Source organism: Xenopus laevis, chromosome 3L (genome assembly GCF_017654675.1).
Source record: "Xenopus laevis strain J_2021 chromosome 3L, Xenopus_laevis_v10.1, whole genome shotgun sequence".
NCBI lineage: Eukaryota > Metazoa > Chordata > Amphibia > Anura > Pipidae > Xenopus > Xenopus laevis.
The window spans coordinates 12,286,175-12,300,876 of NC_054375.1; the positions used below are offsets into that span (position 1 = coordinate 12,286,175).

Here is a 14,702-nt window from a genome sequence, read left to right on the forward strand (position 1 = left end):
TTAAAAGAAGAGCTTCAAACACATTGCACTGGATGAGGAGTAAGGATATGGTCTGTAGTTCAAAAACAAATGGGATATTACAAGATAGATTGTAAGGCTCTGCAAACATCTATTGGAGAAACAAGGGTTGCATCTATTTACCTTCTGTAGAAGGTCCACTGTGCCCTAATGAAGTTTCCTCAGGTCAGCAGGGAAAGCCCGGCACACTGCAAATCTCTTTGCCAGTCAGACTGACACTCTGCAGCTCACTTTACCGGGCTCTGTTTGGGAAAAAGATAGGGAAAAATATAAATTAGTGACTTTATTATAACCAGATCATATGAGAAGAAAATTCGAAAAAGTTTTGTGTGTGGCTGAGCTATCCACAGAAGAGGAGAAGCCATATGGATTTAAGGGTATATATTAATATGTTGTAATGAACTTCTTGTATATGAGTGATATCTCTAAAGTGAGCACCAACCATTTGTGTTGTCTGGTTTGCTGCAGCCATTAATGTGGATACAGTCTTAGGTTCTTGTGGTAACATGGATGTTCTTTAAAGTGGGTGTGGTTGAAAAACAGTGAGTGGCCAACACTCACTTCCATTATTGGCTCTCCTTCACACAATCCAGATAAATTCTGGCCCTTGTTACCACAGTGTAAAGGGCCCGAAGGCACAGTAATAGTGTAGACCAAAGAGGAGACCAGACCAGGTTCGAGGTACAAAAGGGTTTATCCAAAGAATCGTCAAAATACAGGCAAAAGATCAGACCAGGCAGAAGACAACAAAATCGAAGAACAGGCAGGAATCGGTACACAAGAATCAAATAGATAATAACACCCAGGAACTCAGTAGCAGGAACCTATAGTTGGGCAAGGATTGGCAGGGGAAGTATGTTTAAATAGTCTCTGAGTTGGCGCCAAATTTTGACGCGCTTGTATTAAATATGCATTCGACAGCATGGGCAACATTTCTATAATACATTTATTTGAGAAAACTGGATCCTTTAGGAAAACTTGAAAGAAAAGCTCTTGACCTTGGTGTCATTGGAGGGATTAAAAAACTAGTGATCAGCTTCTGTATTGGTTTTGGGGTTCATGCAGTTATGGCTGCAGGGCATATTTTGTACCAGGGTGCAAGGCTACCATATCCTATTACTTATGGTGTGTATCTTTAAAGGTGTTAAGTAGTTTATAACTTAAAGTGGGTTGTACAACATATGTAAACTATCAAAACTGCAAAGCTACACTAACAAAATGTAACAAACAACAATGCAAGCACAAAACTATGATACAATCACAAAAATCAAATCCAATCAGGCAAACTAATAACATAACAAAATATCCAATCAGACAATATGGTTAGCTGTCAGAATACAAAGTAAAATGATAAAATGAAGAACTAAAAAAAGAATACATTTGTTTTTGTGTATGCATGTGTGTGTGTGTATCTAAGGAAAAAAGCGTGTGAATGTGTGTATAGGTGTATGTGTGTAAATATGTGCAAAAAGTGTGCAAAAATAAAAACTCTAAGCTTAGTAAAATGTTCAGTGTATGTGTGTAAATGCATGTATGTGTCTGTGTGTGTAAATGCATTTTGCATTGTCTGCCATGGAGACAATGGAGTGAAATGATGTTTGTATTAATCAGAGTATTGACCTCTTCTTCTTTTCCCTAAAGGTTACTGATGTTGATAAAGGAATATATAATTATGATCACCATAAGCTTGACCTTGATGTAGTATGGTGACTTGACAATTTTAAAGGTCTGGCCTTGGGCTTGTACAGATTCCCAAAACATAATCGCCAGCATTTCTAGCCTATTTCTTTGCTCATCTTTAGTTCTCCTTTAAGACTTCTAATTACATACCCTGAATATTTCTAAGGAGCATTAAGAATAGCTTATAGTTTCAATTAGCTCAACCTCAGGACAGGATAATAAAATGTTTTGTTATATAAAGTCTGGTTGCTAGGGTCAAAATTACCCTAGCAACTATTCACTGACTTGAATAAGTGACTGGAATACAAATAGGAGATGGCCTGAAGAGAATGATGATTAATACAAATTACCAATGTCAATAAATGTATAGCTTTAGCGTATTTGCTTTTTAGATGGGGTCAGTGAAAAGTTGCTTAGAATTTGCTATAACATAGTAAAAGTTAACTAAAAGGTGAACCACCCCTTCAAGATGCTATAGGTAAAAAACTAGAAGTCAATAAATCACAAAAGAACAATTTGAAACTAGGTGGTGTCGTTTCTGAAGAAACCACAAGAAGTTGGCTTTGAAACGCAAGAGGTGTTGGGGACAGTCACCCCGGGTGCATAGAGAGTACACAAAGTTGGTAGAATCTGGTTTAAAACTGTGAAAATTGAAGCAGATCAAATTTTACCATTAAAATCAATCCAAAAACCTGATTGGCTGTTTTTGGCTCCACCCACTTTTAAAATTTGAATCCCAGTCCCCCTGTGACCGAATGTGCCAAGTTTGATGTCCCTGCCATTAACTGTGAAAGAATGGCAGCAACTTATATATTGACATTGATTAGCAATAGGTAACATTTGATTGGCTGTTTTAGGCTCCACCCAGTTTTCCGAATTTTAACCCCAGTCACCCAGTCATGGTCTGTACCAAGTTTGGGGCCTCTGGCTTTAAAACTGTGAGAATGGCAGTATTTGAAACTTTTACATTGAAGTCAATAGGTAAAATCTGATTGGCTGTTATTGGCTCCGCCCACTTTTCCTAAATTTTGACCACAGTCACCCAGTGAGTAATTGTGCTGAGTTTGGGACACTTGGCATGGACGCCGTAATAATAGCAGCAATTTGGCGTTTTTCATTAAGGTCAATGGCTGAAATACGATTGGCTGTTGTTGCCCCGCCCCTTTTTTTTCCTAATTCTGAACCAGAGTCACCAAGTGACTAACACTTTAAGGTTTCGGAATCATGACATTTAACATGTAAAAATGGCAGCAATTTTATGTTTTTCTATTGAAAATCAATGAATGACATTTGATTGGTTGTTGGTGGCTCCACCCACTTTTCCTAACTTTGAAGTGCAAACACCCAGTGACCACATTTGTGATATTCGAGGTCCATGACATCAATAACGTGCAAATAGCAGCAATTTAAATTTTCCCATTTAAATCATCAAAGATATCTGATTGGTTGTTTTTGGCTCCACCCACTTTTCCAAATTTTGATCCCGGTCCTCCAGTGACCAACTGTGCCAAGTTTGAGGACCCTCCCATGAACAATCTAAGAGCGGCGACAGTTTTAACTTTTCCCATTGAAACAAATGGCTAATATTTGATTGGCTGTGGTAGACTCCGCCCACTTTTCCAAATTCTAACCCCAGTGACCCATGGTGCCAAGTTTTGGGTCTCTGGCTTTAACACTGTGGGAATGACAGTGTTTGACATTTTCTCATTGAAGTCAATAGGGAAAATCTGATTGGCTGTTGTTGCTCCGCCCACTTTTTGGAGTCCCCAAAATGTGACAGAACTCTTCAGGTTGACCCCATGACTAAGTGACCCAAGTTTGGTGAGTGTAACTTTAATGTTGTACGAGTGGCAAAAGTTTCACATTTTACAATGAAAGTCTATGGGAAAAAATGGGGTCTTTGGGGGGCCGCCACAGGGCCACGGAGGGTGGGATTGCTTAACAGAGCACAAGCAACCTATTCGGGTATGAGCCCAACAAGTGTGCAAAGTTTCATCATTGTACTCCTAAAACTCTGGGAGGAGTAGCGTTTAGAAAATTGCTAAAATTTCATTGGCTCTTGGTAGCTATTATTTTGGATATTATTATTTGGATAATAATAGAGTCTATAAGAGATGGCCTTTCCGTAATTCAAAGCTTTCTGGATAGCGGCTTTCCAGATAATGGATCCCATACCTGTACTATTCTTTCCAATATCTGTTCAGCATGACACCTAATTCCTTTATGGCAGCTCATCATGACCTAGTTCACAATTGTCCATAATCATTCATACAATGTCATTGTTGCACATTAGTTATGTCACAATAGGAAAGCTGCATTTGTTTGTACTTTCTCTTAGGTGTGTTTATAGCATATTGTTTCATTGTGAGTGAGACAGGCTTTTACAAGATAGACAATTAGGTTCTACAGACACTTGGAAAAGAGATTTGATCAATGTACCTTCACTGGAGGGTCCATAGTGCCTGGATTTCCTTTGAATTTCAATCTTTCTTTACCTCAGAATTCAAGGTCTGACACAATGCAGATCTCTTTGTCAGTTAAACTGACGCTCTGCAGCTCACTTTGCCAGGCTCTGTTTGGGCTTCTGCAGAATCTGTATGCAACAATTCTACCAACCCCTATTGGGCCATTTCTGCCCCACCTGCCCCTCCAATACAATAAGATTGCCCTATTTTTCATTTTGTTTTTACCTCTTAGTGAAGAAAACACCTTCAGTTATTCTGAGCCAGCCCAACTGTCAAAGGGTCCCTAACATCCTAGAAGCTGACTGAAGCCAGTTCATTCCAGTCAACAGGAAGTGAGTTTGATTGACAGCTGTTCAGTCAGCTGGCAGCACTTTATGACATCATAGTCACCTACAGTCCCTAACATCCTAGAAGCTGACTGAAGCCAGTTCATTCCAGTCAACAGCAAGTGAGTTTGATTGACAGCTGTTCAGTCAGCTGGCAGCACTTTATGACATCATAGTCACCTACAGTGACTAGGACATTGTAGTCTTTATATAGGAAGCAATTTTTGTGAAATGGCATAGAGCCCAGAATGCTCAGCACCTACACTTAGATACAGTTGTAACTAGTAAGATAATTAGGTCTCTTGGAAATTGCAGCTTAAGGGCTCTTCCTCCAATTCCTGCCTGAATCACAAAATGGAGGGGGATGTGGGGGATTTCAATTGGCAAGTCAACTCCCTCCCTTACTTTGTTCCATGTAAAAATGATAGATTCTGGAACTTAACAGTATTCATTTAGATTGGTTGGACTTTAGCAAGAGAGAAATATGAATAAAGCAGCGCCCAGATAACAGAAGCGCTTGCCATTTTGAGTAACATGTCCAACCCCAATGATCTTTTGTTTTATCTGGACAGCGTCTGGCTCTTGCAGGTACGGGGACAAAGGTTCTCCTTCCTAAAAACACAACACAAAATTGGCATTATTGGTATTAACTCATTTGCTATTCTCACTATTCGCACTGTGGGTTCCTGACTACACAGACCAGCTCTGCTCCATTTCCCATAATGCTTTGCACACTGCTGTCAATCTTCTTATCCCAAGGCATTGTGGGAAGTACAACCTTGGCACAAGGAGCTCTATAACCAAGTTTTATACAGGTCATGGGCCTCGAGCACCGTCACATTTTAAAGCAGGGGGTACATTACTTTTATAAAAAACAGGGTGTGGGCATAGCAGGAATTCAGTTTTAATTTCTGTTTGTTCAGGGGGTACAGAAAGATTTAGGGTTGACAGCGAGAACGATTTGCTTAGACTGCCCGGGCACTTTGGCCTCTCACTCTGCTGATTGGTGCTTTGCTTTTATTCCCAATATCCAGAGGGTCGGACTGTGAAGCTGCAGCTGCTGATGGAAGTGATACCCCAGGAGATTCCCAGAGAGTCTGTTACCCTTGTCTCTTTAAATGACTACAATCCCTGCCATAAAGCAAGGCAGGACTGCTGCTCTTTTGCCAGACAGGAAGTAGAGACAGTCACATGATGATCCCCTCAATCCTATTTTACACAATATTTCCCATCAGTTTGCGCAGAGCTGTACTCACTTAGCATTGTATTAAAGGGGCATTCGATTACGGATCTTCAGAAGAATGGAAGGCGTGTGCTGATCCTAATTTGGCCACTGGGGGGCACAGTTTCATGGGATTGTATAGACAAGATTTCATTTAAGCTCAGTAGAAGGGCAGTAAGTTTTATCCTGTGCTTATAGGTAAAGGGCAAGTTAATCCCTTCAAAGAGTTTGATCAGAAAAAAATAGCATTTAAATCCCACATGTATTTAGAACAAAAAGGTGAAAAAGAGAGAATACATTTGATAGCACTTTTAGTACAGTTCTGTTGACCCAGGGGCCCGACGAGGGCCAAACCCCCACATACAAAGGAGTGAAATGATGAAAAGATCTTGTTCCAGAAGCTTCTGTACAATCTCCATATTTACACTTTACACAAAATCATAGAAAGTGGGGGGAGCGCAAGTAGTAGGGGCGCCGCCTGGTCAGTAAAAATGCTGCTTAAAGTCAATGTTATTAAAAATGCAGAAAAAATATATATAATTATATATAATTCTAGCAAAGGTGGCACCGCTATGTTCAAGTGAAGTCCCATTTAGTTACCATCCCCTGCCTGTCACTCAACAGGATCCGTATAAATAACAGTCAAACTCCACTCTGATTGGCTGTTTCCATAGCCCTGGGAAGATACTCATGCTGTGATGGGCTAATATTCCAGCTAGCGGTTTCCTCTAGCCTTTTAGAATATTCTGATTGGCTGCCCAGTATGCAGTTATAGGCTGGGAATTTTATTATCTAGTCCAAGCCCAGAGTTCAACGATGACCCACTGGAGGTTTAGCCCGGGGAGAGAGGGGTACGGCTTTGGCCTATAGTGAATCTTTATCGTGTTCTGCCTCCTAGTGGTGAAACCTACACCCCACAAAGCCTATGCCCAAAAAAGGAGAATCAGTCAGGTTGGCCTCCTTATAGAAAAGGGCCAATATCTGTGCCGGGAAACAACCAATTGAATGTCCACACTTTAATTAAAGTAGGCTCTGCATGCATAATACTCTCTCAAAAGCAGAATAACACTGCAGTTCTGTGGCAGCAAATTAAGTACAATAGTGCACCTGTATAAACAACCCCATCCCAAACCATGGTACACGGATTCAACCAATCCCCCCCACCCCCGACCATACATAAGCACTATTTATCAGTTCACATTAATTAATCCCAGCCACAGCCAATCAGGAGCTGGTGTTGGGTTGTCGGGGTACTTTGGTAGTTTGTACATCCGAATATTTTATTCACGTCGCTCTGTCCTGAACAAGTACAAAAAGCTACAAAAGGTGAAGGATTCCTAGGTGCACAACTGGAGCGAACACACAAATTGCATAAGTTCATTGATCTGAGGTAACAGCCTTGAAGCTTAATGTCCAGTTAAGCATTAAAATAAAATAAAAAAATCTCCCTGTGCCGCCATAAAAACGGGTGCAAGGGGTTCCCCCGAAGTGGGAGTCATTTGTATCCTAGAAATGCAGAATTTAAGGTCCCAGCCTGGAAAAGATTTGGTGAAACACGTGCCCTGCGCTAAATACTGATGCTTTAAGGGGGTTATAAATTATAATATTTAAAGGAGAACTAAAGCTAAAAAAGAGCATTGCTAGAAATGCTGTATTTTATATACTGTACTATAACAAATATCGAATATGTGAATCAAGAAGCACAATAAACACTAATTAGCAGGTATTCTGCCCTTTGCTTCTTGATTCACATATTCTATATTTGAATCTATTTTGTGGTTGCCAGTGACGGAGCACCAACGTGAATCAAGGATATACAACTACGCTTGGCTTGTTGTGTGTGCTTCTAAATGCTCCCAATTAATTACCCTGAGATCCTCGTTAGTTGGTATAAAAAGAAAAAAAAAGGCTGCTGCGTCTTTAAAGCTTTTTTACAAAAAGAAAAAAAATATACATTTATATAAACGAAGCCTTTAAAGTCGTTAGTGTATCGTCGTTTCTTCTCTTTGGAGACGAGTTTTAGAATCGCAAATTGTGTTCAACTTCCCCTTTGTTTCATAGCACCAACACAAATCATAGAACCTGCAATGCTCCCCAAAAAAAACACAAATCCCTTATTTATGGCAAATGGTAATAATAGAAACCCGTGGCAATATGGCGTAGCCCTTGCGTCTTTCAGGAAGATCTACGTGGCGTCTGTTAAGGCCCGCCCTCCCCTATAATAAACCAGAATACAGTGTTGACCAACACCCGGCTGCCACCGCGCCGACAGCTTATCAAGAATCAAATTAAATCAGCACAAAAAAACAAAAACCCATCAACGATAGCAAAAATAAAAATATGGATTTTGTATTAATTTAAAAATAATTACAAAAAAACACATTAAATCCCTGTTTAAGACTACAACCTGAATTAAAAAGTTAAATGGTACCCCCCTCTTTCTTCACGTCTGTGGTTTTGCCTCACACCACGCAAATAAGATATTAAAACCTCCAAACAAAATAAAATAAAAACTTTCACATTGCTTAAAATCTAAAAAAACAAAAACAAACAAAAAATGTTTATATAAATATTTAAAAAAAAAAATCTGACTAATAAATTATTGAAGACCATAGTCCTCCCCTGCCCCTGCTGATGGAGCCATCGGAGTCAATGGGGCGCCCCTCTCCCGAAAACCAGAAACCTGAATCCAGAGTCCTCTGGTTATTGCTGAGTGGGCATGGCACAGTGTAAGAGCGGACATCTTTGTTCTTGCGGCGATGCTTAATGGGGTGAGTGTTTCAGTTCAGCGGAGTCGGGCGACGGGAAGAAGCTCCAGGCCTCGGGTCGCCCCAATACTGTTATGCGCGGGAATATGCGGGGGCTGGGTGTTAGACAAAGAAGCGGGCGTGGCCATTGCGGTTGAGCTTCAAGATTTTGCCGAGGCGTTGCTTCGCCGTCGCCATGCCCTTCTTTGGCCGTTTGCCTATGGCGGGTAAAAAGAGGAAAATTCGATTTTATACATAATAACAATAATAATTATATAATAGTTATAACAATAATAATATAACTGTACTGTATATATATATATATATATATATGGCAGCACCCCAGCCACACCCACATACCTTTAGTTGCCTGGTTGCTGATAGGAGGAGGGTTGGAGGCGGGTCTCTTTGTGGGGTGCAAGGGCAGGGTCGTCGAGGGGTCCCCGTAGATCATCGTAGGACTGAGGCTGCCGTTGCTCAGGTGACATTCGCCGGAACTCGCGCTCAACTCGTATTTATCCGCGGAGTCCCCAACAGCCGATCTCTAAGTAGCGCTGGTCCTTCGGCGACTTCTCGTAGTCCTCGTGCCGCAAGTTCTCTACGCAAAGATTTCGGAAGGTTTTGTGAATCCTGAAACAGAATGATTTATATTATATATAATGTAGCTCCTCCCTCTCCACATATAGACTGGGAACTCACTGTGCCTACTGTATCCCCCACCCCTCTCCCACCTGAACTCAAACTACCTACCCCCACATACCATGGGGGGCTTCTTAATGTTAAAGGAGAAGGAAAGCTACGGAGGCATTTTGTTGCCAATAGATTAGCCACAATAGTGCAAGCTGAATGCTATATTTATTCTGCAGAATGCTTTACCATACCTGAGTAACAGCTCTAGAAACTCTCTGTTTGTTTAGGATAGCAGCTGCCATATTAGCTTGTTGTGACATCACTTCCTGCCTGAGTCTCTCCCTGCTCACTCATATCTCTGGGCTCAGATTACAGCAGGAAGGGGAGGAGGGAGATAGGAGCAAACTGAGCATGCTCAAGCCCTAGCCCTGGAGGTTTAAGCTGAAAACAGGAAGTCTGATACAGAAGCCCATGAGTACACAATAGAAGGAAAGAAATGTGGTGTTTCTTTTGACAGAGGACTCAGAGCAGCATTACTTTGAGAGTTTACTGGTGTATTTATATAGACCTTTCTGATAAAACTTACTTGGTTTTAGCCTTTCCTTCTCCTTTAAGCTGTACAGATCAATTCACTCACCTGAGGGCTTGTTCTGCAGGAAGCATCTGGTTGCCGCATCCAGTCCAGAGGGGACAGTTCTTTGTCTTTCACGTGGGGACCTGATAAAGTCAACACCGTTAACCGGCTATTCTTCATCGAAAATGACTTTAGTATGTTATACAATGGCCAAAGCAAAGCAACTTCTCAATTGGTAGTCATTATTTAAGTGTTATAGATATAGACTCTTTCCAGCTTTCAAATAGGGGTCACTGACCCCCATCTGAAAAACAAATGCTCCATAAGGCAAAACAGTTTTATTGTTATTGCTACTTTTAAGTACTCGTCTTTCTATTCAGGCCTCTCCTATTCATATTCCAGTCTCTTATTCAAATTGATGCATGGTTACTAGGGCAATTTAGACCCTAGCAACCAGAATTCTTACCACTTGCTGCTTTCGGGCTGTGGGAATCCAGATGCTCCTCACTGTTTCCCTGGGAGACGTTGATGTGCAGTTGGGGGTAACCCCCCCTAGTCTTGCAGTCTGTGCTCTTTGCGGTGGGGTAGTGCAATGCAGACATGGAGAGCATTCCTTGTACAGCTTCTTGCTCCATGCTGGTCGAGGTAGGACATTCACTAATAAAGGAGAGAGACCAATTAACAACTAAGGTACGACTACAACTCCCAGCAGTTCACACCAAAGAGAAGATTTCTTACCTTTTCTGGGGAGAATCGTCATCAGACCATTGGAAATTAGGATCACAGGGCAATCTTCTCCCACTGTGTTCCTCTTTAAGGTTACGAATGGGTTCCTGTTGCTCCTCATCATCATCATCATCATCACCTGAGCTTTCCGATTCCTTGGAGAAGTGTTTCTGCTGGATCAGACAGGAGAAATTCTTTATTAAAGGACCAGTAATTCATTAGTATTTCATTAGTATTCGCATGCCAGTGACTCACATCCCGTACTTATACAGTCATATGAAAAAGTTTGGGAACCCCTCTTAATTCTTCTGAGTTTTCTTTCTCATTAGCTGAGCAACTTTCTTTAATATATAACATGCCGTATTGAAACAGTAGTATTTCAGCAGTGACAAGGTTTATTGGATTAACAGAAAATATGCAATATGCATCTTAACAAAATGAGACAGGTGCATAAATTTGGGCACCCCAACAGAGATATTACATCAATACTTAGTTACAAATGTAACAGCCTCTAGACGCCTCCTATAGCCTTTGATGAGTGTCTGGATTCTGGATGTGGCTATTTTTGACCATTCGTCCATACAAAATCTCTCCAATTCAGTTAAATTTGATGGCTGCCGAGCATGGACAGTCTGTTACAAATCATCCCATAGATTTTCCATGATATTCAAGTCGGGGGACTCCAGAATATTGTACTTGTCCCTCTGCATAAATGTCTTTGTAGATTTCCAAGTGTGTTTAGGGTCATTGTCTTGTTGGAATATCCAACCCCTGCAGCGTAACTTCAACTTTGTGACTGATGCTTGAACATTATCCTGAAGAATTTGTTGATATTGGGTTGAATTCATCCCACCCTGGACTTTAACAAGGGCCCCAGTAGTCCCTGAACTAGCCACACAGCCCCACAGCATGATGGGACCTCCACCAAATGTGACAGTCGGTAGCAGGTGTTTTTATTGGAATGCGGTGTTCTTCTTCCCCCATGCAAAGCGATTTTTGTTATGACCAAATAACTACATTTTTGTCTCATCAGTCCAAAGTACTTTGTTCCAAAATGACTGTGGCTTGTCTAAATGAGCTTTTGCATACAACAAGCGACTGTGTTTGTGTTAGTGTGAGTGCAGAAAGGGCTTCTCTCTCATCCCCCTGCCATACACATGTTCTTTGTGCAAATTGTGCTGAATTGTAGAATGATGTACAGATACACCTGCATCTGCAGCAAGATGTTCTTGCAGGTCTTTGGAGGTGATCTTTGGGTTGTCTGTAACCATTCTCACAATCCTCTGCATATGTCGCTCCTGTATTTTTCTTGGCCGGCCAGACCTGGGTTTTACAGAAACTGTGCCTGTGGCCTTCCACTTCCTGATTACATTCCTTACAGTTGAAACTGACAGTTTAAACCTCTGAGATAGCTTTTTGTAGCCTTCCGCTAAACCATGATACTGAACAATCTTTGTTTTCAGATCTTTTGAGAGTTGCTTTGAGGATCCCATGCTGTCACTCTTCAGAGGAGAGTCAAACAGAAGCACAACTTGCAGTTGGTCACCTTAAATACCTTTTCTCATGATTGGACACACCTGCCTATGAAGTTCAAGACTTAACGAGCTAATCCAACCAATTTGGTGTTGCCCCCCTACTAAGGACACAGACACACGCTCAGATTCGGGGAGATTAGTCGCTCAGCGGCTAATCTCCCCGAACTGCCTACCACCGGCTAGAATCTCAATCGCTGACAGGATGGCACTCGGAGTGCTTCGTTTTCTGAAGTCGCCCGAAGTTTCCTCATGAGGCGACTTTGGAAAAACGATTTAGATTCTAGCCGGCGGGAGGCAGTTCGGGAGATTAGTCGCACGAAGAAGAGGCAATTTGTCGCCGGGCGAATAATCTCCCCGAATCTGAGCGTGTCTCTGCCCTAAACGGACATGTTGGGGAATTTAGGGGTAACCCCAATATCCCATTTCCTTTTCCCAATAACCCCCCCCCATACCTGGTTAGTGCAATTGTCTTCGGATCCCTCGGAATCAGAAATATCGGAATATTCGGAGGATCCGTTCCTGAGCTCCGACTTGACACTTTCAAAGAACACTGGGGAGGGAAAGATGGAAAAGATCAGTAAATAAAGCAAAGAGAATAAACAACACCTCGCCCCCTGGAGGGTTTTACTTACTGTTAAGTGGTTTCTGTGTTTCCGCTTTATCCTCCATCCCCGACGTGGAGCCCGGCTTCTCCTGCTTAATATCCTTCCTCCACCTCGTCGAACGCCGAACGCAGGAAAAATGCAGCATGTTGCGCTGAACCTGCATTCGGCGCCTACACGCGCCTGAGTGAGTACAGCCCCATTTGAAATAATGACATGCGTCTATTCCTGCGCTCCCCTGCGGCTGAACGCCAAAAAACAGAACGCAGGGGAGCGCAGGTCAGAACACAAGTGAGTAAGAGCCCTTATTTGGGTGGAATCCCCTGAAGCTGCGGTTTTTCGGCCGAATAAGAACACAAACCTCTTCCCACTGGGACATTTCAAGCCTTTTCAGGACCTCCCGCGTATGATGCTCCCAGGATGTCAAGGTTGGAGGGGGTTTTGGTGGAATGGTCTCAAAGTCGCCGCGCTTTCCGCCCGGGATGATGCGAGGGTTTCTCGTCCGAGGGCCTGGAGATCGGACAGTGGCCATGAATTCCCTGAGATTTGACCGGCTTGTTCCCTTCCTCCTGTGGGAGAAAAGTATTTAGTGGATCTTTTAGTATGACATCAGCGAGTGACATCACTTCCTAGCTGGTTAAAAGAAACACAGAGCCAATCTGGATCACTGCTTAGTGTAACATGCTTTTGTACTCAAATGGGTCTCAGCCTAAGACTATCTGACACACTGGTGTTGTGTATGCATTGGTAGATTTTACTTTACTTTTTATTTTATTTTATTTTCGGGTTATTGTTCAAGTTCAACGTTAGATCATTATATGGAATAACTATATGCTTTATACATGTTTCAGGATACCAATGTAATACTGCATGAATACTGTATGTTTTAAAATGCAATAAAAAAAACTATTGATGAAAAAAAAAAGAAACACAGAGCCCCCAATTATGAACTGTAAGCGAACACTAGTTGACCTCTACTCCTAGGAGGCAATTTGGGGAAACTGAAAACCCCCCAGCATGTGACCCAAAGAGATATTAGAGACAACTGGATCATTTTCAAAGCTGGTACAGTGAGGTATTATAACCCTCAGGGCCGGATTTACATAGCGGACGCCCCTAGGCCCACTGCCATTTGTCGCCCTGTCCCCTCCCCTTTATTCGTGCAAATTTTCATGGAGATTGTATCTCCTGTGCATCCCCAGTGTTTTTGAACCAATGTGGGTGTTTTTGGGCAGCATGCCGCCCCCCTAAAATCCTGCCACCCTAGGCCCGGGCCTAGGTGGCCTTCCCACAAAATCCGGGCCTGATAACCCTTTGCTGCCATCTAATTGGCTGCCTCTATTTAATCAAGCAGCTGCTTAAATAAATAATGCATGCCAATTGCAGCTCTTTCCAATTATCAATAAAGGTCCAACCCCCAGTGTCGTGTCTAAGGATATCTGCTAATTGAATGGAGCTCCCCTGACAGAGCAGGAGTAGCCGATATAAGTGGTGGTGAGTGCTAGGACCCAGGATCCTTCAGCAGCCAATTCATAGGACTCTAACCTCATTAATGGCTTGTGCTTCTCCCTGTACTAAAATAGAGACTAAATATGGCCATACACAGGCCTCTACAGTACCAATACCATTAGCCTGTGGGCCAATCGACAGACACTGTACTACACTGTACTATATCCTGTACTACACTGTACTATATCCTGTACTACACTGTATTATATCCTGTACTAACACGTACTATATCCTGTTCCATATCCTATACTATATCCTATACTGTACTATACTATATCCTGTATTATATCCTGTATTATATCCTATACGATCCCAGCATTGTCAGCTTCAGCCCCAAGCAATAATCCTCCAGCTCTGAACTTGACTTTCCAGGTCAGTGATTTCTTGGTGTAACCCCTCCCCCTGTTGGGGCGGGTCTAAACTTACACTGGGAAACAGGGCAGGCAAGAGCAGCCGAGTCGGATTCTGAAGATTTCACTCCTCTGCCAGGAAGGTGGATGGAAGTGTAATGTGGATGGATTACTTTAGTCTTACAAATGAATCCTTTCTCAATTTAACACACACATGGAACTCTGCATAAAATGCTGGCAGGGTAAATTCACAGCCTCCCCAAGCCTTTATTAAAATCCGCCTATTCTATTGCTAGGGCCACTCCCCTTAGTAACGCC

The 14,702-nt window shown here is 42.2% G+C and overlaps 2 protein-coding genes across 8 annotated transcripts in view; one reads left to right on the top strand and one right to left on the bottom strand.

The window, feature by feature from the left end:
- The window catches only part of LOC121400994 (WD repeat-containing protein 91-like), a 1,149,255-nt gene that overhangs the window by 246,990 nt on the left and 887,563 nt on the right, over positions 1 to 14,702 (top strand). The window lies entirely within an intron of this gene.
- On the bottom strand, positions 8,034 to 12,673 carry LOC121401201 (lysine-specific demethylase 7A-like). The gene is made up of 8 exons (XM_041585536.1): positions 12,556 to 12,673; positions 12,376 to 12,473; positions 10,401 to 10,561; positions 10,129 to 10,319; positions 9,726 to 9,805; positions 9,047 to 9,088; positions 8,819 to 9,002; positions 8,034 to 8,676 (listed from the first exon to the last, which is right to left on the bottom strand). Exons 1-8 carry the CDS (start codon positions 12,671 to 12,673, stop codon positions 8,582 to 8,584), a joined length of 969 nt encoding a protein of 322 aa, XP_041441470.1. The 3' UTR covers positions 8,034 to 8,581.

Excerpts from the sequence above, each read along its gene's own strand:
- LOC121401201 (XM_041585536.1), bottom strand. The coding sequence starts at position 12,673 with ATGCTGCATTTTTCCTGCGTTCGGCGTTCGACGAGGTGGAGGAAGGAT. Across the intron at positions 10,562-12,375 it reads AAGACAATTGCACTAACCAG|CAGAAACACTTCTCCAAGGA; the intron begins GTATGGGGGGGG and ends TGTCTGATCCAG. Across the intron at positions 9,089-9,725 it reads CCTGCAGAACAAGCCCTCAG|GATTCACAAAACCTTCCGAA; the intron begins GTGAGTGAATTG and ends ATTCTGTTTCAG.